Below are 26403 nucleotides of genomic sequence, written 5' to 3' on the forward strand. Positions count from 1 at the left end.
TTGGAGTCCGCCATCACTGGAGCAAGCAAGCCTCCCTGTTCGCTTCAGTGCATGGCTGCCGGCCGCCATCTTGGCTGGCAGTTAATTTGCATATCACCCTGATTAGCCAATGGGAAGGGTAGCAGGTGTACGGCTAATTACCATGTTTCTCTTTTATTAGATAGGATATTTTTTAAATTTTCAAGTATTACAGAAATAATATAGTGAACACCTTATACCCTTCATCTAGAATCATCAACTTGTCACATTTAGTTTATTTCTACATGTGTATATATACTCCTCCCTCCCCCCTTTGCTCAATCTTTGGAAAATAGTTTGTACACATTTTGGCACTTTGCTACTAAATATTTGAGTATTTTCTCTCCTAAGAACAAGGTAATCGCCTACATTATAACAATACCATATACCATATCCAAGAAATTTGTGTTTATACTGTATTATATAATGTGCAGTAGTTTTTCCTGTGTGTACTAATGTCCTTTATAGATTTGATTATTACATTTTAAATCTAGGGTCTGGTCAATTGCATTGATGGAATTGTTTTATATGTGGGGTATCAAATAGAGTAGCTACTGATAACAGGTTGTTATTGAGTACTTGAAATATAGCTAGTGCTGTCCGGCTGGTGTGGCTCAATGGTTGAGCATCCAGGAGGTCACAGTTCTATTCCCAGTCAGGGCACATGACCGGGTTGTGGGCTTGATCCCCAGTTTGAGGCATGCAGGAAGAAGCCCATCAGTTATTCCTTCTCATCATTGATGTTTCTGTCTCTCTCCCTCTCCCGTCCTCTCTGAAATCAATAAAAATATATTAAAATCCTATATAATAAAGAGCTAATATGCTAATTAGACCAAACAGCAGAACAACCGTTCAGACTACCTTCTGGATTACCTTCCTGATGAAGCTGGGGCTGTAAGGGCTGACTGAGGCAACCAGGGCTGCGAGGACTGAGCCCCTTGCACGAATTTCGTGCATTGGGCCTCTCGTCCTATATAAGAAAATGCTAATATGCAAATCGACCAAATGGCAGAACTGCTGGTTGCTATGAGGTGCACTGACCACCAAGGGACAGACATTCAATGCAGGAGCTGCCCTCTGGATGATTCTCTCTCATTATTGAGGTTTCTATCTCTCTCTTTCCCTCTCCCTGCCTCTCTGAAGTCAATAAAAATATATTTAAAAAAATATATGGCTAGTGAACAGAGGAATCGGGTTTTAAATTTTATTTAGTTAATTTAAATAGGTGGCTACTGTATTGGACTGCACAGATATAGAACATTTACCCCATTTTAAAAATGTATTTTATGGCAACTTTTTTCAAGAGTCTTAGCTGGTTGTTTGGTAGAGTGTCCCTCAATCTGAATTTATCTAGTTGTTTCCTCACGATAAATTCATTTTAAACATTTTTGGCAGGAATACATAGATGTCCTTGATGGGAATACATTGATTCTTTCATAGTACATCATAATAGTAGGGCATATCATGTCATTTGTTGTAGTTTTAGAATTCCCTTACCTTTTGAGGATATTTGGGGTGGGGGGAAGCACTGGGAGAACAAAGATAAATAAGATATATAATATAGCCAGAGGGAAATACTCTTAGGTGATGCAATATAAGACCAAATAAAATGTGTTAAAAATACTTGCTGTAGGAATTTAATAACATTCATGCAGTTAGTTACTTATCAAACCTTTACTATTTGCTATAAGCTGGAGATATAGCAATGAATGAGGTAGACAGTTTTGTTCCTTACAGAGCTTTAACATTTAGTGGAAGGAGTAGACACTAAGTAGTATTGATAAGTGTCATGTAAAATCTTAAGTTGCTTGTTTTGAATAATTATTTAATTGCAATTTATCTTTAGTGTAGGAGGCAGTGATAAACATGATCTTTTTCTCCTGTTCCAAGAATTCTTTGGGATTTTGGCATGTTTATGAAATTGGGCTTTTCCCTATACAGCCAAGAAAAATACCTTAATGTGCGTGATAGTACAAATTTATTTTTATTTTTCTGTGGTACAGTGTCAGTGTATATAGGTTTTTTGCTAAGGGTACAATTAAAATACTCTCATGGTCTAATTATTTTTTTAATACTCATCTGAGGATATATTTTTATTGATTTTTAGAGAGAGAGAACTGCAGGAGTGGGAGGAGGAGGAAGGGAGGAAGAGGGAGGGAGGGAGGGACGGAAGGAGAGAGAGAGAGAGAGAGAATCGATGTGAGAGAGAGGGAGGGAGGGACGGACGGACGGACGGACGGACAGAGGGAAAGAAAAACAGAAACAGCAACTGTTTGCCTCTTGTACGTACTTGCCCGGGATCAAACCCACAACATAGGTATGTGCCCTGACCAGGAATCAAACCTTTGTTGTACGGATGACACTCCAACCAACTGAGCCATCTGACCAGGGCTTTCATGGTTTAAGTTAGATCTAAGCCCATAAACTATGAAATTTCTTTAAAGCAAGATTTATTAATTGACTGGTGAATCTTTCCCTCTGAAATAGAAAACCTTTGTTTCTCTTAATCCAAGGGAAATTGTTAAAATAATGGTTGACTCTAATCAGTGGCTGTTTGATAATAAAACTTTAAATTTATGCATTTTCTGTTCAGTTTATTTGCAGTTTTCCCTGCAAATGTATCTTCTACCTTTATGTATCTTTTATGTCAACTATTGGATGGGTCTGTTCAACACTGAGTATTGCTGTTTCTTTTTTTCCCCTCACTCAGAGATATACCGCATTGTTTCCCAGAAGCAAATGTCAGACAGACGTGAAAATGACATGTCTCCAAGCAACAATGTGGTTCCTATTCATGTTCCACCAACCACTGAAAATAAGCCAAAGGTGCAGTGCTGTCAGAACATATAAGGCGTTTCTCTTCTCCCATAGAAGGCTGTGTATAGTCCATTTCCCAGGTCTGAGATTTAAATATATTTGTAATTCTTGTGGTCACTTTTGTGTTTTATTACTTCCTCATACTTAACAAATTTTCTGTGTTTTAAGTCTGATTTTAGCTTTATAAAATCACCCATTTGTCCCGAATGACTGCAGCTTTTTTTCATGCTATGGCTTCACTAGCCTTAGTTTAATAAACTGAATGTTTGGATTCTTCAATGATTGTTTCCTTTTCATCATGGAAACCTGTCACTGTAGGACATAATAGAACTTGATCACTTGAAGCTCAGACCTGTTGGTCTTGATCAAATCAGGCTAAGAAGACTTTAGAAATAAGCTATCATTTTGCCACAGAGCAGCTTACAATTCATGCACTCTTCTCTCAGTGCATTATATATTACCACAAAGCTAAGAATTGCCCTATAAGCATAGCAGGATTTTGAGAGCTTGAAAATTTTCCATTATTCTGGAAGTCACTTTCTAAAATGCCTTAATAGGGTTATGTACTTTTTGTAAGCATCAAAGCTGATTCGAGAGGGCACCTTTTTTTCTGGGCAAGAATTATCTTAATAAACACAGAAGATTGTATTGTGGTTTTCAGTTGTGTTATGGTTATGGGTTCTGGAGGCTGGGAATTGGAGAGACTGGTGGAGTTCTACCTGAGGTGCTTCTGTTGGAATGATCAGGCAGCCTAAGTTTAATGATAAGTCATCTAATTTATCTAATATCCCAGCAGTAGATTAGGTGGCATTTTATTGCTCAGGCAATAACTGGTTTAATGCTCTTAGTATCAAATTGTGAAGTGGTAATTTTTGTCTCAAAACCTTCCATTAAATGAAATGCAACCTAGTTTTATCACCATATTCACCAGCAGGCATGGATAATTCTTTTAATAATCCTGATTGTTTAGTTTTGCAGTATATTATGGAATATAGTCCAGTTAAATATCTGGTTTCAGTATGTCAAAAGAATACAGTGAGAGGTTAATTTCTACTCAAGTAGTATCACTTAACGGCATGTATTCTTTTAGTACTTAAGATGAAATAGTACTTTGAGTTTAAATAGAATGCATTTAGGCCATTATACAGACCTGAAATAGTATTCTTCCACTACATTATTGAAATCAATGGAGCAACTAGTTTCTCATTCAAAAATGTGCACACTAATATTTAGTTTTACTTTCTTGTGGATAATATTAAGCACTTACTCTGCAGTGTTCTGAAAGTTGTGTCAACTGAAGTGATTCTATTCAGGATGGTGGAATATCCCCAAAATATATATATGTGTGGGATTGCATAGATTACTATGTTTCACAGTTAATCTCCTGTCTTTTGCGATGCTCATGATGTGTGGGGCACACTGAAGGCATTGCTGTGGTTTGTCATTTTGGTTTTCTTATTTTAGTGTATTAGTATGATAATTTATCTGTTTGTAAATCACTACTTTGTATTTTATGCATGCTCTGTAACTTGGCATTTTTTTTTAGTTATTGATTTGGAATATATTCATATTCTAATAAACAGTTATAGGGGGACTATTCTTTATGTTGTCAGATTACATTTTCCCTTTGCTTTGGATATAGTCATAGAATATTTGATTCTGATGAATGAGATATTATAGGTTCTTGCATTACAGAGTAAACATGGAGTTGGAGGCACCATTGTGTGAATTCAGCTTTGGTTTTAGACATGTAGTTCAATTGTGCTTTTCTTGGAAAAAGTATTACCAGAAATACAAGGGACGTAATTAATCTCTGTACTTTCATACATAACCCTGTCACTAGACCCAGGAAGAGGCTCCATTGCTCCTTATTTTACTGAAAATTAGTAGTCAGTTTTTTACAAAATTATTTAAGAGAAGGAAAAAATAGGTAGTGAATTGAAAATGATAAAGTAACTGAATTTTTATCAAGTATAGACTTAATGTTGCTTTGGGCATGGTTGGATCTTGGGAGCAGTCCAAGAAACCAGAAGTAATAGAAAATGGCTTTGATTGCATTTCAAGTATCTTCATCCTGAACAGTATCTCATGAGACAAACTTTCAAGTAAGAAACATTAAATTTTAAAATATGACAGTTAGGGCCCAAGGCAGTTTAGTAGAAATATTTTGCTGCTTGACCCTACTTTTTAGTTTTTTTAACTTTGATTTTTAAAAAAATTTATTATAGTCTCCTGAAAAGTCAGCCATCTTGACTTGTTAAACTTCTTTGTAAATGTACTCAAGTGCTATCTATGATTTCTTTTTAATAGGAGTTATTACTCTGTAAGAGTAAGTTTTTAAATTTAGCCATTGCATTGAGTATGCTAAATTCTAAGGAATACTAGCTGATGAGTTATGCCAGAAGTTTTTTAAGTTCTGAAGGGTTCTGCTGGAAAGTTAAACTTAAGGGTTTGGATTGCCCATTAAATCTAGGCATATTTATTTAATCATTGGGAAAATGAACATCTTAAATTTTTGTTTTTATTGACTTGTATTTACAAAATACAAATGCTCTTAGTGGTTTGAGCTATTGTGTTTATCTCTTCCATCTACCTTAAAGAGACAAAATGACTACTTAGACAATTTTGGCCAGTACCAGAAGCAGAATAATTCAAGGACTGAGTGGATAATTAAGAACGTATTCCAACCTGTTAGGTTTCAATTTATGGAGCTCTTTTAACAAAGGAGAAAATGGAGATTGGTTTGCTGTTTCACAAACACTATAAGCCTGAAAAAAATTTAAAACAAAATATGAATTTTGTATAAAGACTGTGTATGATACTCATTCCCTGTGTGAAAAAAAATGAACAAAGACCATGAAAGGATCCTCTCCCACCACGTCATTTATTGGGTTAGCATAACAGTCAGACTAGAGCTGAAAAGAACAGGGCTGATGTTTTTCTCCTGATTGGGGCTGTGCTGGTGCCATACCTCTTTTCTGCCACCTTTTCTACCACCTATGCACTGTGCCAAATAAACTAGAGTTGTCATTCTAAAGTTTTAAAGAATGGTGTGTTTTCCCAAACTGTAAGAAGCTGATGGAAACGATGAAACAATACAAAATGCTATTATCACTACAACTTATGTAAGGGAAAACCATTAGTCTGAGAGATCATTTTAATTGAAGTATCTATTTCCCTGAAAATTGAATTGGAAGATAAAAAAAGACTATTTGAAAGGAACTTGATACTAGGCAGGTAGGAGAAAATAAGCAAATTCTGTAAGTTAAAAGAAAGTATAATAGAGCACTGGACTGGGTGACAGACGTGGATTCTAGCCACAGCTCTTCAGTCGTTTTATTTCTGAGCCTCACCTTCCAGTTATTGAGGGGACTAGATTAAATTATTTATGGGGTTTACCCCAGCTCCAATTCACTAATGCTATGAATGAACTCTCTCTTCATGTACTAGAGCCAAATTATTCATTTTAATTCAAATTTAATAGATAAGTAAAAATGAAATATATACTTTGCTTGATGATTTTGGTTTTATCATCATAACTTGATTAGAATGTTATCTTTATTTTCATCTTAACTCCATTAAATAAGATGAAAGCTTTCAGAACATTTGCAAAATGACTGTCAATTTCACAATATGGTATGCATCAAAGTACCATATGCGCTAAGCGGGGAGGAGCACTTGATGGGCTGCTATGTCAACTGTAAATTGAGAACTGCTTGTTTTTTGGCTTTTACTATTAAAATTGCTGGTTTTTAATATACACTTTAAAAGATACTCATGTCTGGGAGAGAACTTTTAAAAACATACTGTGTTTAATTTTTTTAAAATTTCTAATAGGAATCTAAAAGAAGGTAGGTCAATCCACAGCACTAGCTATTCAGTAGAACCAATTATTAAAGAACATGATATTAATGGCATTAGATCTTAGATCTTATTATCCCCATCCCAATGAATAAGTGTACTACTGCTTTTAGTACCCATTCCCCTACTGAGAACTTTCAGTCTCTCAGCATACCATCTTCTCAGATCTCTATAGGGAAGTGGTATAGTTCCTTATCTATAAGAGGTTTCTGACTATATTGTACTAGCCTCTCTGTCAAAGCATTTCATCATATAGACCTAAGAATATTATAGAAAGTCATGCCTGAAACAGGACGGTCTGGGAAGCCCCAGGATTCAACACTTTTCTGTAGGTATGATATGAAAGCAGTTCTGGAGGAGGATGTTAGGAATCTGTTACTGGTCTAGGTTTACATTTAAGTGGATGCCTAAATAACAGCACTTTGTAAGATCTTAGGTCCCCATGTTTTCTCTTACACAAGGCTCTGGAGGGTCACCTGCTGGGCCAGACAATGGCTTGGGAGGCAGAAGCTGGAATGAGGAGGGATTCTATCTTTGATATGAAAGCAGTTCTGGAGGAGGATGTTAGGAATCTGTTACTGGTCTAGGTTTACATTTAAGTGGATGCCTAAATAACAGCACTTTGTAAGATCTTAGGTCCCCATGTTTTCTCTTACACAAGGCTCTGGAGGGTCACCTGCTGGGCCAGACAATGGCTTGGGAGGCAGAAGCTGGAATGAGGAGGGATTCTGACAACTCTAGCTACAGACCAGAGCATCTACCTTATGTGGGTTTGGATTGGACCACTGCTCGGGGTCTTTCTAGCTCTTCAAGTCCACTAACCACCTGGCCCTCCATTTACTCCTGCCCTTTTGTATTTGCTACATTGTAAGATCCACAAGGACAGGGAATGAATGTGCTTTGTTCATATTTATATTCCTACTATTTATCCCCCACCTTTAACCTTGTGTTAGATGATAAGGAAGAACCATCTTAAAGAGTGAAGGGGCTCACCTTAGGGTTCATTTTAGTTTAGCTTGGGAAGCTATAGTTTGACAATTACCATTCAGTTAAAAAATTTTAAATTATAAAAAATTATAATTATGTAAATAATATTTAATTATACAAAATTATAAATAGTATAATGAGTCCCTATGTATCCACCCATCCCTTCTAAGAAGGATTTTCCATCTCTTTTGCCACACACTAGATAAATAGCTAATAGAATGCATCATTCTTGAATCTTCTCTGTTGAGTACAAAACCTGCAGTATTTATGGTGTTGGGTGGTATTCTGAGCCTCCTAAGTCATAATCTTGAACTATTGTTCTCACTAAATGCCCTTTTTAGCCTTAAAATTTTTGATTATGTTTTATCTTTTATTAAGATGTCAAGGTCCAGCCCTTGAGAGTTGTTCATTGTTAGGAGAGGAGGGTCTTTTCTGAACAAGTTTTAATCTCAAACTAGCAAAAATGTATTCTTGGTTAAACATTTTATTAAATGGGAGTACTTTTGAGTATCACATAAGCCTTGTAAACAGACCAGTTGAAATGTTTTAATTTGACTTAAGTATGTACAAACCTTTGAAAGTCTGAAGGAGAAATTTTAAAATTATACCATTAAATACATTCAATAAGCTGTTTTTTTAGCATCTGTATTTTATAATAAAATTAATCCTGCTGCTTCTTTACTAGTTAGGTCACAAGGTTATGTTTTAAAAGGTCCTAAAATAGTTGCATCCAGAGTATAGTACTGGGTGATAACTTCTAATGGAAAGCTATTCATTGCTCTTATGCAAATTAGGTGGCCCTTATATTTGCCTTTATCCCCATTCCATAGAACAGCAGTCGCCGGGTCCGAAAGGTTGGCGACCGCTGCCATAGAACTACCTGTGTGCCTCTGAAGCTGAGCACAAGCTGTAATAGTTGCCTTTGAGTCCATATCGTTGTGAAAACAAGAAATTCTCTATTTGAGTATACTAATGTTTATGAGCTATTTCAGTAATTTTTGGATATGAATTAAGAATATGTAGTTCCCATTCATTACTTTAAAGGAAGAGACTCTCTTGTTATAAATTTGATAAAACTTTTTCACTTTATGTTCAAGCACCCATGAGGTAATTTTCACTCATCTAGCAGTCTAAAGTGACCACACAAAATGTAGGTTAGTTTTACCTTTACTGGTAAACCTGAGGTGTAGATTTTAGACACATTTTTGGTTTGCAGCACAACAGTAGGCATTCCTGTAAATTAGTTTGAGAAATTAATTTTATTTTGTACAAGGTATGATCCCTCTGCACAGTGAACAAATATATTACAAGTCTGCGTTGCTTAAAAAAAGTATTGCCATATCAGTCTCACTTATGCTGTTGTACAATGATTGTTTTCTTTATTCATTTGAATTATATGCACATCACTTTGAGTGAAGACTTAGTTTCTGTATAATACTTGAACATATCTTTCCAAGTTGTCAATAAAATGCACATGTTTAGGTTGACCATGAACTTATTTGTGACAGTGCTAGACAGAAGTTCCTAACAGTTGCTCTATAAGATTGAAATGTCTCTTACCAGTAACTCTTAGGTATGTGAAGACAACTGTTGTCACCATCAAGTAATCACACCCTCTGTCTTTCCCTTTTCCTGTATTGCCTGATTTAATTTGTGGTACCTTTCCTTAAAAATCAGAATGCTAGAGTTGAAGGGTTTTAGGGTTCCCTTACCCCTATTTGCTTCTTCCTTTTTTTACACACAGGGGAAAAAGAGCCCAGAGAAGGCAAGTAACACTCAAATCTCTTGATCCAGTGCTTTAGCAATTCCACCATGCCACCTCTTGCTGAAATTTGCCTAGAAGACAGTTGGCAAAAAAGAGGTGAAACTTGAACTTGAGTGATAGTGCTTGTTTGCAGTTTGCCAGGCAGCAGTTACTGTACATGCAGGGTAAGGGAAGAAGATAAAACCTGGGTTTGAGATGAAGTTCTCCTTGCTGATCTGACTTCACCATGATTCTTAGTTCTTGCTTCACAAAGGTAATTGAGCACTTGCTGCCCTGAAATACTGAGGTAAGCCTCTTATCTATATTTTTTTCTACATATGTATGAGAAATATTTACTTGGGTCTACAAAGTAATTTTCTAGTATTTATATTTAATAAGACTTTTTGGAAAGTAAATTTGCTATTGCTGATTGCTTGCTCCCATGCACACATGCAGCATTCATGTTAAGTATTAGATTATTTTCCCCTAACAACATTTGCTTAGGCCTTGAGTGAAGTGGGGGAGGGGGGTTATTCATTTTTGTCCTTGCTTTTGCTGATTATTGGCCAAACTAATGGGTTCCATGGCAGACTTCCAATTTGTATCAAGGACTTCAGAACTCCCACACTTCCTGTAGCAGCTATTCCAGCTTTGCAGTCATGTACTTCCTCTTCTGTATACCTTTTGGAAGTATTTTTACTGGCAGAACTATTACCAGAGAATGGAGTGGTATAGGGGTGCCCATTAGTTTTCATGGTTTGCCCTTTCAGTCTTTAATTCTTGTGAGGAGGTCCTCTTTAGGGCCTGGGAGCTGACTCCATTTAGACTCACCTGAGCCTATTTACCTATGTTCATTAGTAATGGAAGGTATAGATATGTCTGAATACTGGGATCTGGAGCATTAGCTCATTGTAATTCAGTTTTGGCCATCTCAGCAGGTGGTGGGTTTAAGGTAGAAAGTAAAAGTTCTTCATGTCCTTATGTGCTGTTTACTATAAAGTTTTTACATCATGTTACAGCAACTGATTATAGTCCATTCTTTCATCATTTCAATTTAATTCCATCAGAAAGCATAATGTACTTTAAGCAATTTTAACTTGATATATCCTCTTTTGTTTAATTTCCTCTATACCAGGGGTGGGGAATGTCTGATTTGTGGGCCGTATAAAGTCTGAGAAATCATTTGTTCTGGCCCTGCCCAGGCATTAGTGGTGAGTTAATTAAATGTTTGACCAAATATAACAGGCTAATTTTAAGTTGATAATTTTGTATGGCCTGCAAATGATGTTATAATTATCTAAATGGCCCTTGGCAGAAAAAGGGTTCCCCACCCCTGCTCTACACTTCTAGTTCCATATTATATCCAGCTCTAGATTTATGAAGAAATGCTTGAAAGCAAATACTCTTCTGAGTCAAGGAATGCCAACCGAATAACCTTGATTAGAGGCTAAATAGCCATTTTTAGGGATACTTAATTCTTATCAGCCTGTGACTGCTTGCTTAAAGCATCACAGTTTTATTTCCCATGGAATGACTCAGGTGTTGGGTGACCAAGGAGATATGACAAGGCCAGGGCTGAGTTGGCAATGTTCTGGAACTTTGAATTGGCAAGATTTGGTCAAAACCGGCCAGAAATATTGTTGTAGACTGAAATAGGCTATTGAGCTTTGAAAACACTTTTCTTCTACTACCAGCAGGGGCAGAAGAGGGAAAGTTAATTTGTATTTATGTATTATTATTATTTTAGCTTTCAGTTTTATTGGTTGCATATAGCTGAACTCACAAACTCTGGTTCATTCTTAAAATGTTCTTTAAACTGAAATTGACTCTTAGAAAAAGGCTTCATCTATACTATTTTAGATAGCAAAATGCAGGTTCTTGAGTATCCTGATATACTTGGTGCTAATAAGAGAAGTATGGATTCTAATTTCTCATCTGAGATGTTAAGCCAGGTTCAGTGCTACACATAATTTGTGTTTATTTAAATCTTATTTTAAAAAATTGAAGTTGTTAGCATTAGACTACATAATAATCTGTAATCTTGGCCATTGTAATTTGATAGACCAGACATATATGTACAGGTACTTTAGGATTGATATTAGCACAGTTTTTTGTCTATGTACTAATTATCTTAGGTAATCAAACAGATGTTGATGGTAACAGCAACCAAAAGTACATATACTAGTACATTTTAGGTATTTTAAATTAATCCTCTCCCCTCCCCAGTCCCCCTTTCCTCCTAGGAAGGTTTATAAAACCTATTCTACATGCTCTTTAAGCATCATGTTTCAGATAATTAAATATATAAATAAATATAGTTAGCTATATTTAGCTGATGTTGATGAGTAGCTGTATCTTAAATGTTTTAAAAGATCATGTAATCCATTGGGGGTTGGGTGGGTGATAGGATTTACCTTTGCAAACAGACCTTTTGAGCAATTACCCCAGTCCCACTTGGAAGCTCTTCTTTAGTTCCAGGTGAAAGTAATAACTAACACGCAGCTGAAGTCAGTCTGTACCATTATTTCAGGTCAGGGGATTGTCTTCTTTCAGAGTCAGAGAATATTCAGCAGAGCACATTGCAAGAGAGAAGCTTATCCCTCTTAAGACTGCTTGTCCTGGGAGGGCTCATTGGCAGGACTCAGTCTTTCTGGGAGGAGGTCATAATGACCAGGAATATGGCTGTTCCTAGGTAGGTCGTATGGATTCTGGAAATAGCTGGAGTTGGGACCACGGCCTTCTTGGACCACACTGACTGTGGGCTCTAAGGAATATAGTGAAAAATGAGTTCAGAGAACAGATTAGCTTTGGTTGTCATGTTGGGGGGAAGAGAGTTCTATTTAACTGGGTGGTGAGAGAAGCCAGGGATTTATAAATCTGTGATAAATATGAGGGTTAGGACTAATGCTAAGAGATGGCAAACATAAGTGAGTGTGCTGTCAGAATCCCATCCAAAGCTTGGTCAAAACCAGAGATTTAGAATGTCTTAAATATTTAGAATATTTAGAATGGGTGGGTCCTTAATTGTGGCGTAAGGTTTTCACTGCTATTCTTAGCACTGAGCCCAGGCACATGGGTTAAACTGGGAGAAAATAGAAGGTGGTGATTTAGAAAGTTAATAAATATTCTGTTCTGATTGTTTTCTTTTTTAAACTGGGATTTGTATCAACAATCAGTTGAGGTGTATGTGTGTGTACCCACTCCCCACCCCCAGTATTTCTGCGTCATACTAGTCCTGGTATGTTTCTTTTTTTAAAGCAGAGTTGGCACAAGAATTTGATTTTCTGCATGAGAGAGGAGGGTAGTCCTGGGGAAGGCAGTTCGCCTTGGATTCCTTAAAAAGCAATAAAAAGAAAAACGTGTGTTTTCAAGACAGGGTGAGTAGAGAGGGGTTGTTTTTATTTCAGATGCTGCACTATTGCCCTGATTTTGCTAAGTTACTTATTTGAGACACCTACCAACTTCATATATATTTTTATTAGATGTCGACAAGGATGGCACATCTGTGTACGGAGACCCCCTGTGCACAGGTGACTTCATTTCTACATAGCTGCTTTCTGGAAGCTTGCAGCTGAGGATGGGTGGGTCCTTAATTGTGGCGTAAGGGTTTTCACTGCTGTTCAAGGAACAAGTGCTAGAACTGCACACGGATTCTTTCATGTAATCTGCAAGGCAAGAGAGATTTCTTAGTATAAGCAAGGACATAAGACGTAGTTTAAATACCAGAAACAGACTGCAGTCAAGTTCATGTGCTTTCAGGATCCTGGAGCTGTAAAAGCCTGTGATAGTCCAAGATTTACTTAGGAAAGCATTCAACGTACTTAATAAGTAGGCAGAGTTCTTTTCCTAAAAAAAACTTATGTTTTTGGAGGGATAGGAACATTTTTGTTTTTAGTAGTCAGGTATAGCACCAGAGAGATTAATTTAAGATATTCATAATGTACTTTCACATCTATTATTTAATGTTTACAAAATCCTGCAAGGATAGTTGATAGTTTGCATTTTATAGGATGAAGGCCCAGAGAGAGATGAAATGTCTTGGCTAAGGTCACACAGCTCATAACTGGCAGTGCCAAGACTTAAATCTATGCCTTGGGACTACTTGGCTGTGCGTTTTCTGTAATACCATTCTTTCTGAATTTGTTCTGATGATTAAGATGCTTAGGTTCAGAAGAGGTTTTGTGTGTGTGTGTGTGTGTGTGTGTGTGTGTGTGTGTTTTGGCACAGGTGCTAGCAATTTGGTATCCTTTCAGCAGCAAATTGGCTGCATCCCTGTTCTCTGAGAAGCTTGTGATCAGAGGTGGGGCAGATAGAAGTGTAATAGAGGTCTCAGAAACACCTGGGTCTTCAGCTAGCCTTTGGAAAGTTCCTATTTTCTCGCAAGCCTGCAATGTATTCTCTGGGGTTATTTACCTCAGTTCTTGTGAATGCTAAATGAAACCTATTTTAATAATAACTTTCTCTGATACTAAGGGAACTCATGCTTCCTCTCCTGCCACCCCTCAGGCATGCATCATCCTCCATACTTCAAGGAATGTTAGGGTAAAGAGATACAAACTAGTTTCCCAATATAAAGCCAGGTAACTAGCTCCACTAGAGAAAGTTCACTTTGTGATGGAGTCACACGAGGAAAGGGGAGCCCTTCCTTCAATCTCTACCCCATTCCCCTTTTGCAGATGATCACTGCCTCTTGTAGATTGTCCCAAGTGATCAGGGCTTTATTACTCTTACTCTCTGTGACCTGGCAGTTCTGGTCCTCATCTGTCTGAGGCTCTGCCAGCCTTGGGGGTGGGGGTAGGGGGTGGGGAGAGGGCGCGTCTAGAAACAAGCACTGAGTTGGAGGGGCTTGAAAGTCGAGAGTGATCTAAATCGCCTTTCAATTCTAAATTTCTACAAGTGGTAGCAGGTGGTGATATTCTTGGATGATCCTTCTCTAGAACTATCACAAATTACATTTGGGTTGCTATTTATCTCTGCTTTCTGCTTCCAACTTGTGAAATTGATGGAAATGTAAAGGGAAAGTGATCTTGTAACTTGAGGGGTGACTAGATGAACCTTTGTACAGTGAGAACAGAACAGAACATGCCATGTGGCTGAAGTAGTTGAGGTATGTGTTACCACAAGTAGTCTTTTCTTCCCTAATGGTGATTGTGAGGGGATTTACTTTTCTGTTGGTGTAGAGTTGATGTCTGTTTCAGCAGGTAGCATTTCTTCAATCCTGTACAAAAGTACATTGACCTATTAGTTCCTTCAAGTGTTCATAACACCCTGTGGTGTAGGTAGAGCAATAATATGATTCTCGCCCCTCCCCCCATTGCTTATGAGGAAATTGAGGCTTCATATGGGGAAATGACTTCTCTAGGGTCATACTGCTAATCAGTAGCAAAGCAAGCTCTAGAACCAGGCTCAGAACACTTTTCCATCACAACTTAGCCCACAGTGGAGAGGGATATTGTCTTGGCTCCATCTTAGATTATGGCCTCTTTCTAGCATAAAACCCTAGACAAAAGGAGAAAACATTCTTGCTAGACAATGAGCAGGCTCAGCCAGCCCCACCAAGGACTAAAGGGAGGCTGCATTGTCCCAGCTGCTGTTGAGGCTCAATGGGGAAGGGGTATCTATGGGTCCTGTACCACGACCTGCTTCTAGTGAGTACTTTGTTTCTTCCAACTGGGAGTGGGGCTAAATCCAGGAACCCTGGTAGTATGGCTCATTGGTCCCACTTTGGGTGTTCTGAACTTACCAGCCAGGGAGTAAGGCAGTGTGCCTCAGTGGCTTGTTTGGAAGCTGAGGATTGGAATTGCTTAAAGAAGGACTGTCTCCTGAGAGAAGTCCTAACAACTCACCCCTCCTGTCCTCCCAAATACATCCATTTACTTTGTTTGGCAGCTGCCTCAGTTGCATATTTTCTAGAACAGCGGTCGCCAACCGGTGTGGTCCGTGGACCACTGATAGTCTGTGAGGTCCGAAAGGTTGGCGACCACTGGTTTAAGGAAATCTTTGGATCAGCGGTCGCCAACCGGTGGTCCGAGGACCACTGGTGGTCCGTGAGGTTCGAAAGGTTGGCGACCACTCTTCTAGAACTTAAGGAATATCGATAGCTCACTTTGTGTGGCACTTAAAACTAGTATTTCGGGTTAGTCATTTGAAACTTGTTATATCTGTGAAGGAGGCTGGGCAGGAAGGACTAGTATTACTACTCTAGAAACGTGGAAACTGAAACTCATAAAGTTTGCTTAATGTTAGTAAGTAGTTAAGACTCAACCCCTGTCTTCTCTGATACCCAATCAAGGTGTTTTTCTCTCCTATCAGTTTCCTTGTGCTCCTGTGCTCTTCTCCAATATCTGTACTAAATGCAAAGTATATCTGCAACAGCTTCACCTTACCTTCAGGGAACACCTTTTATCTATAGGGCCAAGCCCTGCTGAAGAAGAAAGGCCAAGCTCTAAGCTTTTCGTGGATATCCCTTGACTGATTCAGGGATAAGGCAGTGTGCCTCAGTGAGGAGAGCCTTGGCAGTGGGAGAGCCATGGAGCTCTAGCTCAATGCCTAATAGAGCCCCAGCCAGGCAATAGTGCCCCTCTTTTAATTTCCACCAGAAAAGTCATGGCTGTTTCAAGTTTGGGGGAATAAATTGATCTGCAGCAGGGGACACACCTAAATGGATAAAAGAGAAGTTGGGGTTGTGGGGGAGGTGATTAGTGTCAGGGGGAAGCTGTGTTTTCCATAAAGAGGTCAGCAGTAAAGAAAAGGATGAAATGTGTGAGTGTGCACGTGCGCACGTACGTATGTACGTACGTACGCGTGTGTGTGTGTGTGTGTGTGTAGGTGAAGTGAGGTGGTAGGGAAAGGTATTGAGTTATGGAATAATCTGGATTCTGGAACTGGTAGTTGGGGGACATCTAGGCAAGCGGGAAGCTACTCCCTTCTCCAGCTGAGTCATCTACCTGCCTGCCCAGAGGGAGGGAGATGAGGGGGAGAGGGCAGGACAAGGGGAAGAAGAACCAGCTGCTCTAAGATATTTCCTCATCCTTTTAGAGTTCCACCCTTCCGCCCCTCCCCAAGGCCAGTCCCTGCACTTCAGGGCATTTTACTAAGAAAGGGGAAGCATCAACCAAGGCTACCCAAGCTCTGGGGAGTCAGTCACTCCTCCTAGCCTGTAATTAGTATTAATATTAAAGGGTTAGCCCAATAATGCCCTAGCATTTGCTCTCAGCTAGTTCCTACCTCCCAGAAATCACACACAGCCATATACTATAGGAGGCAGAGGGAACTCTAAAATCTAATGTAGACATCTTAATTTGTAAAAGGGAGCAGCAAACCAGAAGGGGAAGTGACTTTCAAAGGCCACCTTGTAGGTGGGATCTGAATTTACCAGGGCTTTAGGTTCAAATAACATCTAGCTAAGGCCAATATTTTACTGTTGGGGAAAACCTTAGGAATCCCATCTTAGCTGACTACTATTATTAGAAGGCCACACTGCCTTTTTCTGGGCCTGAAGTTAGCATCTTCTCTGGATTGAGAGACAAGGATATGGGGAGAGGAAAGGGAAGATATCAGTCAGGAGAACCACAGTAGTTGAAAAAAGTTTTCAGGATATCAGTGGGCTCCTAACTACCTTGGAACCCAAGGCAACTCCAAGAAGAGACTTGGTTAGATTACCAAAGGGCATAAGGTGGGAAAAATGGCAGCAACGGTGGAATCCAGGATTTCAGGATCATGAAGGTGATGGAGGGTATTGGGGAAGATTTCTTCTACAGCAATTTGAAATGCCTGATAGACAAGGAATTGAACATGAGGTAGTTTGTTGCCAAATCATTGTGCAAAGGGGGAGTTCAGAGAGTACTTAAAGACTCTTCACTCGTAATTGTTTGGTCCAGTAGGTTTAGGAAATAAGTTCATTCCTGGTACAAACTAGTTTAGTAAGTGTTTATTTAGGAGGTCAGCCAGTTACTGTGGGTTTGTTCCATGTCTTTGATAAGTACTTCTGTAAAGTTTTGAAGTGGGACATTCCATTTTCCTCTTTGAATTCTCTTGTTCAGATATGTTGGTCCCCAACACATGCTGGTACATTTGCCTACACAGCCCTCTTTTCTCTCTAAGTTAAAGGACGATTGTAGCCACAGTGGTGAAACAAAATCTGCACTCAGAGGCTCAGATATATGACCACAAAACAGGAATGAATGACACTGAAGCAGAGACAGTGCTCTCCTTAGCGTTGTTTTATATTCATGGTTGCAAGTCTGAAAGTAGCTCTAATCACAATGGGCAGGACAACACAGTGCATAGGAAAGTTGTGTACTCATTTGTTGAGGTGTCTGGGCCTGTCTTGAGCTTATTTATGATTCAGTAATGCATATTTTTAGAGCTGGAAAGGCCCTTAATAATATTTCTGTCCAAACCTCATGCCTATTTGAGAAAGAAACAGGTCTCAGTTCACAGTGCTAAAGCAGTAGAGCTGTCTTTTCTGTATTAAGCCTTATACCTGCTGTAATGGTGCTTGCCTTCACTGGGATAGTTTAAGTCAAAACTCACAGAAAATTGCCAGAATAATGCTCCCAAGGGAGTGTTCGCTAGCTGGCCAGGAGCCTAGGGATGACCTGTCTCCAGATGATTCTCTTGAGCAGTGTGCACTCTAACATGCTGATGGAGACTCGCCCTTCCTGTCTCTTGCTCAGAGCGCACTTCTCACCACCACCACCCACCCTTAGCTCACCCCATTTCTAATAGCTACCTTACCAAGGGCTATAGATGACTAGCTCTCCTTGGTTAGGAAATGGTTGTGTCTTTGGGTGTGTCTGAGGTTGAGTTGGATAGACCAGAACAGTAATCCAGGAAATCTGGGTCAGTCTAAATCAGTGGTTTCTAAGTGTTAGTTGGGTCATTGCTGCATAGGAATACCCTGAGATGCTCTGTGCCAATGCAGATCCCAGGGCCCCACTTTAGATCTACAGCATCAGAATCTTGCGGAGATGGGGTATGAACATCTGTAGTTTTAGCAAGCTTTTCAGGTGATTCTAGGGCACAGCTAGATTTACGATATCCATTGGGACCTCTGCTGTCAGTCATCTCTTACTTGGTTTGGCTGAGACTCTTAAATAGACCTCAGAGACAAAAGGACAGCCTTGTTACAGTAGTACAATCCTTTACAATATGCAAAAACACTTCCCATCTGTGATTTTATTGAATACTATGACAGCCTTGCTAGACAACAGGACTATAGGCATAATTATCCCAACCCTATAGATGAGGAAACTGGGCCTTGGGGAGCTCACAGTCTAAGGTCTCAGTTAATAAGTGACAGAATAGCAAGTGACATGGTTCCAAAGCCACCTATTTCACACCTTCTGTCATTTAAACCTCGGGCCTCAGCCCAGGAACAGGACCTGACCTTTCATCGTGGCTTTACTCAGAGACTTCCTAGAAGGACGACCCGACTTGAGTTCCCATGTGTTGGGATTAGTCCTGGTGTCCCTGCTCTTGGGGCAGAGATTTCTTGAGGGTGGAGTGCCATTCATCATTAGGGTATCATTTTCATTTCCTTATGCCGCAGAAAGCCAGCAGGTGGCAGGGTGGCGTTCCTTACCAGTACAATGACAGGAGGCCTCTAGGGCAGGTAGATTGACTTTATTTCAGATTTTTAATCAGTTTAACTCGTACTAATTGGTTGGATAATGACGTTCTACATTTCCAAAGACATTTATTAGGCATCTATAAAAAACCCACAGCATTTGCTAAGCAGGTGCAACTGAGATCGAAAGATGAATTTATTATTATGGTTGCTCCTCCTGGGCGGAGCTACCCAGCAGCCCCAGGTCCTGTGGTCTTTTAACTTTTAAGGGGCTTGGGGGGAACAGGTGCGCAGTTCTCTCTGGTAGAATTTCTGGCCATTTCAGATCTGTACTCTTTATCTTGCTAAGCCCTTTCTAATGGGACGTCAGGATTGGATACTCTACCTTTGAAGCCTTTGTCCATAATGTATGTGTTTTGACGTCTATCCATTCCACAAGCACCTGCAGAAAGAGTATAAGGGAAGAAAAATATGGGTGTGTGTGAGGTTTACTTGGACTGCATGTGTAGGTTTCAATATTTTGTTTGCCTTTTTCTCTTTCTCCCCTACCCAGAAAGTAACTAGTTCTTTAATGCTAGAAAATTGTTCTGGGTTTACTTTACTCTAAATCTTTTTGGCCATATAGTAATTCTTAAAAGGCTCATAAGCATTAATGGTGAGCTACAGCGCCCCCTGGCATATTCAGCATTCCTCCTCTTTAACCTTCATTCTGAGAGGAATGTTTTACAGGAGGCGATCAAAGACAGTTCTGATGCCACCTACAGTCACTATAGGTGAAGTTCCAGGCTCCAAAAGTATATGATAAGGAATGAATCAGAACCCTTTTTAGCTTGGGAAGGATGCTTGTTGTTCCAAATCCTAGTTCTTTTGGATTTTAGAATAGGGTGGAAGACTGTTTCTTACCTCTCAGCTCTGGTCCTGCCTCTCCTCTTCTGGATCAGAAGCTTGACTGAGGGGACCCAGAGAGGGAGGTGGACAGGTGACTGAGGTCATCTTTATGGGATATACACTCATTCCCCATCCACAGTCAGCTTTCTTAGTTATTCCTTCCTTTTTGGGTGGACCATTTACAGCTAATTGAGAGCTGTCTCTGAAAAGTATTATCAGTGTTTTTCAATCCCAAGGATTTCTTTCCGCCCTTTCAGTTGTCACAATTTATCCTAGGCTCCCTCAGTGCATGGTCCTGAGCTCAAGCCACAGGCAGGACATACAGCTTTAGGGACGAAGGTCAGGTTCTTTGTAGCTGTTGATCCCAGAAAAGAAATTGTCTGGCATTTTTAGGTTGGAGCAGTAATGACACTGGCTCAAAGTCGGAGCCATTTCCACCCCCTACCCCCACCCCCAGCTTTTGATTGAAGACACAATATAGGCAAGACATGCAACAAGTGCTTACAGTTTGGCTCCTCTGGACTCATTAGTTTCTGATACTGACAAACCAACCTGTGGCTGTTTAGATACTCCCCATATCTCCTCCACATAGAGTTCCCAAGTTGAATTTATAGGAGTCTACTCTTGTCTGCCGGCCTTCCATACATTACTGAGTGATAGGGCAGAACCAGGTCTAAGGTTTTCTCAGGTTTGCTATTCTTCTACTGGCCAGTAAGTACCTGTGCCCTTCAGAAACATGACTGCAATAGTCTGTATCCCTGGCATTTAGGTCAGCATTTTACACCAGACAAGGGTTTCCTTTGCCCTCCCTGAGGGACGGAGGTTAGGCTATTCACTTTTCCCCTTTTCATATAACAGGAAATAGAGGCCCAAAGAGGGGCAGTGACTTGTCTGCGACCACACCAACAAGTGAGAAGTTGAGTTGCAACTAGACCTCTCCAAGTATTCTCTCCCATTGGCCACCAGCCTGGTTGGATAAAAACCCCCAAATGACTAAGTGGTGGCTCTAGCTACACTGGTTGAAGAGTGAGATCTCAGAGCAGGGAAAAATCTGGGCTGAGCCCAGAGGATGCTCCAATGTGGAAAAAGATACAGGGGGGTGGTAGTGTATGTGTGTGTGTGTGTGTGTGTGTGTGTGTGTGTTGCAAAGCTGAAGAGAGAAGCAGAGGAAGTCTGGGTGGATTGAATACTGCCATTACATGTAGCATTTTATCTTCCATAATTTTTGGTAATGCATTCATCCATTAATAAAAGCAAGCTTGTGTATTGATGGCTGTATGTCAATATTAATGATCAGAGTAACAAAACCATGCCTGAGGGTGGAGACTGAGAGACTGCAATGAAATCAAAGTGGGCACCGGGGGAGGAGATGTAATTGGTGGGGTTACTAAATGCCCTGGACACTGCCCATGAGCCCCATAGCCAAGAATACAGCCTCCTGGGTACAGGTCCAGGGTCTCTGCAGCCCATGCCTACTCAATCAACAGATGAATGGGAATCTTTATTTAGTGTTACCGGGTCCAAAGACCTGCAGGGGTTGATAGAGCTGTTTCCCTTGAGCTCTAGAAACCAGCTAGAGCTTGAGCTCAGGCCAAGGTTGTCCAGTGTGCTGAGGTCCTGCCCTAAAGGGGCACTTGTAGGGAACCCACATTCTCTGTTCATTCATAGCTCTTGCTCCTGTGATACCTCCTGTAACTTCTACCCACAATCTTCATTGCAGGACTGACTTTCCAAGTATCCTTTTTGCATATTTGCCAGGCTACCAAATTTAAACCTAATACATAAGCACAGAGGATGTTTGTTGACACATCCTGCCCCAGCTTCTCCGATCCCTACGGGACAGCCCTACCCTAGTATCTGGGAGAGCTTAGCCTAAGCCACTGGTGGGTCTGGGGGACATTGGGCTTTGGGTGAGAGAGCCTTCTGTTTGCCATCCACACTCAGATGACCCAGGTAACCCCAAAGATGTTGCCATCCTCAGGTCATTTCTCAATGGTTTTGGGTTGTAGTCTGTGGACTGCAGGGATTACAATTATGTTGTGTCCCCTTCCTCTAATACCAGTCATAGTTTGTCCACATCCACTGACCATGATGGGAGCAGGCAGGTCTCATTTGTTAGGGAATTGGGATTGTAGACTAATCATGTTTGGAGGGAGGGGGGTTTCAATGGGGAGAGTTCTTGGATGAATGGGGATGGGTCAAGCGAGGGGCAGGAGTGGGAGGTAGGGCCAGTGCTGAGTCTGGACTGGTATGAGAGTCTTAGGGATAGAGGGTAGGGCTGGGGTTGTCTAACCTGGTGAGTGTGGCTCAGCGGGGTGGCTGAGGTGTCTAAGTTCAATGTAGAAGTCCTCTGGCGGGTACCTGGCCTCCAGGGCACTGATCTGGAAATGGGAGTCTAGTGAGAGGAATGACAGGGAGGAGCCATTATTCCCAGGGCCCTGGTTTGGCAGGGGAGGGGATGGGGTCTGAGGGTCATGGTAGGGCAGGCTGGAAGAAATTAGGGCCCCTATGTGTAGCATCCAAAGGGGCTGGGGCCAGCAGGGCCTTGGGGATTTGCTAGAGCTGAGGCCATTGGCCTTGCTTCTCCACCCCCTCTACCCCTACCCCCATCCCACCCCTTATAGGAATTGGTGTCCACTAGAACAGTGGAAGAAACCCTTGAAAGGGGTACCTTGTTGGGGCCTGGGTCAGACAGGGGTTCCTTTTCTAGATGGTGAGTGCATCTTTGGCCTCCATCTGGAATCTCCATACCTGGGGCTCTAGTCATCTCTTTCCCTGGGTCACAGCCACCCTCTCCCTACCCCCTAATATAGGAATGAAGAGGGTCCTGGGCTTCATTTGCTTATAAGTCTGAAACAGGCACTTGGGGTTCCCCCCCACACCCTTTCTCCCTGGGGGAAATCATGCTCAGAATTCATCTACTAACCTTCTCTCTTAGAGCTAGGACAGGGCCCCCCTCAGTGCAGAGAAGGAGAACAGGGTAGGACATGATGGCAAGGGACCATAGTCAAACCACTACTGACCTAACACGTTCACATAGCTGTAAGGGGTCCAGCCTGCTGTGTCTCTGTCAAGGGACTTGTTACTGAGCTGTTTGGAAAGTAGGAGAGCCGGTTAATACCTAGTGCCTGGAGGTGCCCCCTGCCCAGACTTCACTCTTCCCAGCCTTGTGCACCCACCTATGTCCTAGTGTTGAGGGAAAGGGAGAGCTAGGTGTTCTGTGAGAGGCCACCTTGGTGTGGCTCATGGCAGCAGAGCAGAGCATACACCCATTTAAGCTGCCTGGCTGAAGCTGTAGGGTTTCCAGGTCTTTGGGGAAAAGGAGGGCAGGGGAAGGTCCTCCCAAGGGCAGAGAACCTGCCTGAACCAAGCTGATCCTGATAGGGGAAGTAGGTGGGCTCTGGCACTCTTCACCTGCAACAGGAGGCCATCTCCAGCACAGGATGGTGCTGAGGCCGCCTGCAACATCACTGGCACCTCGGCCACTAGACCGGGACTGAGTGTGAGAGTCTCCCTTTCATATGACCAAGGGAAAGCTTCAGGGTACGGTGTCCTTATGGTGTAATCCAGGGGTCCTCAAACTTTTTAAACGGGGCCAGTTCACTGTCCCTCAGACCATTGGAGGGCCGGACTATAGTTTAAAAAAAACTATGAACAAATTCCTATGCACACTGCACATATCTTATTTTGAAGTAAAAAAACAAAACGGGAACAAATTCAATATTTGTATTTGCATGTGGCCCGCGGGCCGTAGTTTGAGGACCCCTGGTAATCTTTCCTCTTCCTGCATTTTCAGAGCCATATGAGGCAAGGATGGTTATCCTCATTTTACAGGTCCTGCTTGTGGGTCCTGTACTTGGTTACACAGGAGTCTGTGGCAGAGCTGGGTCTACAATTCAGATGGTCTCAGCTCCGGGACCCATATGCATATTATCTCATCACAGGTGCCTGCTTTTGCTACCTATGTCTTATCTGCCAGGCTGAGGGGTCTTGGACCACACAGAGCCACTTTGGACCCTGGGGTAAGGTGAGCCAGAGAGTTAATAAGTGGGCTCCTCTGCAGGAACTCCAGCACTTTACTGAAAGTGGCTGACACTTTTCTATTAGAATGAGACCAAGAATGACATAGCCACAAAGGACCTTGTCATCCCTGGCATCCTCTGTCTCTTACCTGCTGCAGCCTTGATAATGTGGCTCTAGTTAATCAAGGGCCTCCTTCTGGGAAATGCGATTCCTTTCCCTTAGCTTTCAGTTCCTCGGATAAGCCTAAAGCTGAAGCTGGGAATGGGGATCTGAGCTATAGGGCTGTGTATGGGGCTGATGGCCACAGTCTTGCATATAGGCCTCAAGGCATCCTGTGTGCAGCACTCCCATTTGGAAAATCAGAGGTGTGTGGCCTTGGAATGCTGGCTTGATAGTGGTTGTTCTTGGTTGTACAGTATCTGGTCTAGGGGGTTCAAGCTGCATTGCTGTCAGTTCTGTGGAGCAGACAGGGAGAAAGGTTTCCCCGAGCTCTAGGGCAGAGGCCTGGAATATAAAAACTGCTCCTGTCCATGTTCCTGGCAGGAGGGGTGTTACAGGAAGCCAGGAGTCTGGGCCTGCTATTGTGTGTATATACATAGGTGGGTGTCAGGAGGTATGGGCAGCATGAGCCTGTCAAACATTGTGGTCTTTGAGGCTGTTCTTCCTCATTTCTGAACCTCCCACTTTGCCAGGTATGGGTCCTGGTACACCAGCAGGGCTCACTACACATGTTCTGAGACATCCTTGCCCAAGGGCCTGTAAGATGACATCTTGCCACCAGCCCAGGGTTATGCTTGGAGCTGTGAGGGAAGGCCCACAGGACTCGCTGTTAATGAGAACACTAACTATGGCTGATGTTTGGGTCCCGCATCCCTTGCATTAGTTCTGATTATAATAAATGGTTGTGCACTGATGACGTGTGGTATGTCCAGGTACAAGGACATTAGCTGGTTACCTGAGTAATAGTGGTTACTCTCTAATGTGCTGATTGCATACATGGTATTGGTAACCTACTGCAGTGATTGGTGGTTTGTGGTGTAGTATTTGGATTACATGTGTTAACATGTGGTAAAAGTGGCTACATGGTGTATGTACATAGTTATGTGACAAGGTTACACATGATTATATGATCACATGGCTTGGTACCAACTGGTTGTATACAGGGTGTGGGGGTTTGTTATACTGAGTGATGCTGTGGTTAGTTACATGTGATTCCTATTGGTTACTTTTTGGCTCCATGTAACCTGCAGGTTCCCTGTCACATGCTTACAGAGTGTTTACATGTCCCATGGACCACAGGGCTGTGTTTAATGTATTGGCAGTTAGTTCCAGGGGGACCTTCCAGTGTGTGTGTGGGGGGGCGAGGGGGTGGTTACAGTTCCTTCCTGGGCAGAGATGAGGGCTGAATGGGTGGACAGTGGATAGGGGCTGGGAGTCAGGGGCCCGGTACCTTGGTGGGGCTGTTCCTGTCCAGAGTGCTGGCCTGGCTGGTGGCAGGCCCCCCGCACTCCAGTGCGTAGTAGCTGGAATTGGAAAAGCACTGGGCATGGCTGCTACTTTGAGACAAATCTGGGAAGAGAACAAGTTGCCACATACCATCATACTCTTGCCCCTGGCATGAGATGCCCCAATACTAATGCTTGGGCTGGTCAGTCTTGAGGGTCCTCTGCAAAGGGATAGCCAAGTCCTCCATCCCCCAAACTTTTGGCATCCACTACCCCTACTGAAATTTGTGGAGCCTGATTTCCCCTTCCCTTGCGGTAGCCTTCCCTGAAGCATGCAGGATGCACGGTAATGTTGCCAGTGTGAAGGGTGGCACCAGGAGCATGGATGAGGAAATGTTGGCTTTGACAGCCTCGCTTGTCCCGCAGTCAATACTTAGGGCTGTGCTGATCCTCTCCTGCCTCCCCCCAAGGTTAGATCCCAGTAGTGAGGCCATAAAGAGAAACCTACTCCCCTTGGCTCCAGTCCTGCCCTCCTGCCCTGTGGTTTCCAGGACCTCTTGATAGGGCTGGGGGATTCCAGTGGAATGGCATGGGAAAACCTGGCCAACCTTGCTTATTACAGTCATAGAAGAAAATCCCCAAATCTCTGGGCTTTCATCAGAGGATACCTGCTTTGGTTGAAACCCCAGGGTGGGAGTTGGGAGGTGGCGGGATTGCAGGCCAGGGACTCTGAAGGTAAGGTCTGTATCTGGGCCACCTCCTTCTATCCTGTAGCACCTAGCATGGAGCTGGGCACACGGTAGGCAACATGTAGCAGGAAAGGGCTGACATGATGTTAGTTTTGTAAATACAAGGTGTAGGAGGCTTCATTCAGATCAGCCATGAGCAATGGGGCCAGCTGGAGTGAGCTGTCATCCTTGTGCTCAGGGCTGAGGGCAATTTCAGAGCATTTCAACCTCTTCTTTTTAACTAAATATGAAGCAAAAAGCCTTCCTTATTTCTAAGGCAGCAGTCCAGGGTTGAGGGGAGAGGAAGGATCTGACCCAGGA

The 26403-nt window shown here is 41.9% G+C and overlaps 2 protein-coding genes across 2 annotated transcripts in view; one reads left to right on the forward strand and one right to left on the reverse strand.

Moving 5' to 3' along the window:
* Positions 1–4434, forward strand: part of RAB11A (RAB11A, member RAS oncogene family) — a 23426-nt gene extending 18992 nt beyond the window's left edge. Inside the window, 1 exon segment of the mRNA XM_005862068.2 lies at positions 2729–4434. Coding sequence (XP_005862130.1) covers positions 2729–2868 — 140 coding nt within the window. The 3' untranslated portion in view covers positions 2869–4434.
* A 6929-nt stretch (positions 4435–11363) lies between these two features.
* Positions 11364–26403, reverse strand: part of MEGF11 (multiple EGF-like-domains 11) — a 270798-nt gene continuing 255758 nt past the window's right edge. Inside the window, exons 22-24 of the mRNA XM_014536317.1 lie at positions 19384–19440; positions 12886–13092; positions 11364–12191 (exon numbers count right to left, since the gene is read on the reverse strand). Of these exons, the coding sequence (XP_014391803.1) occupies positions 12031–12191; positions 12886–13092; positions 19384–19440 (425 nt within the window). The 3' untranslated portion in view covers positions 11364–12030. The remainder of the gene's footprint in view (positions 12192–12885; positions 13093–19383; positions 19441–26403) is intronic.

The sequence above is a fragment of the Myotis brandtii genome, unplaced genomic scaffold, assembly GCF_000412655.1.
Source record: "Myotis brandtii unplaced genomic scaffold, ASM41265v1 scaffold160, whole genome shotgun sequence".
Taxonomy (NCBI): Eukaryota; Metazoa; Chordata; class Mammalia; order Chiroptera; family Vespertilionidae; genus Myotis; species Myotis brandtii.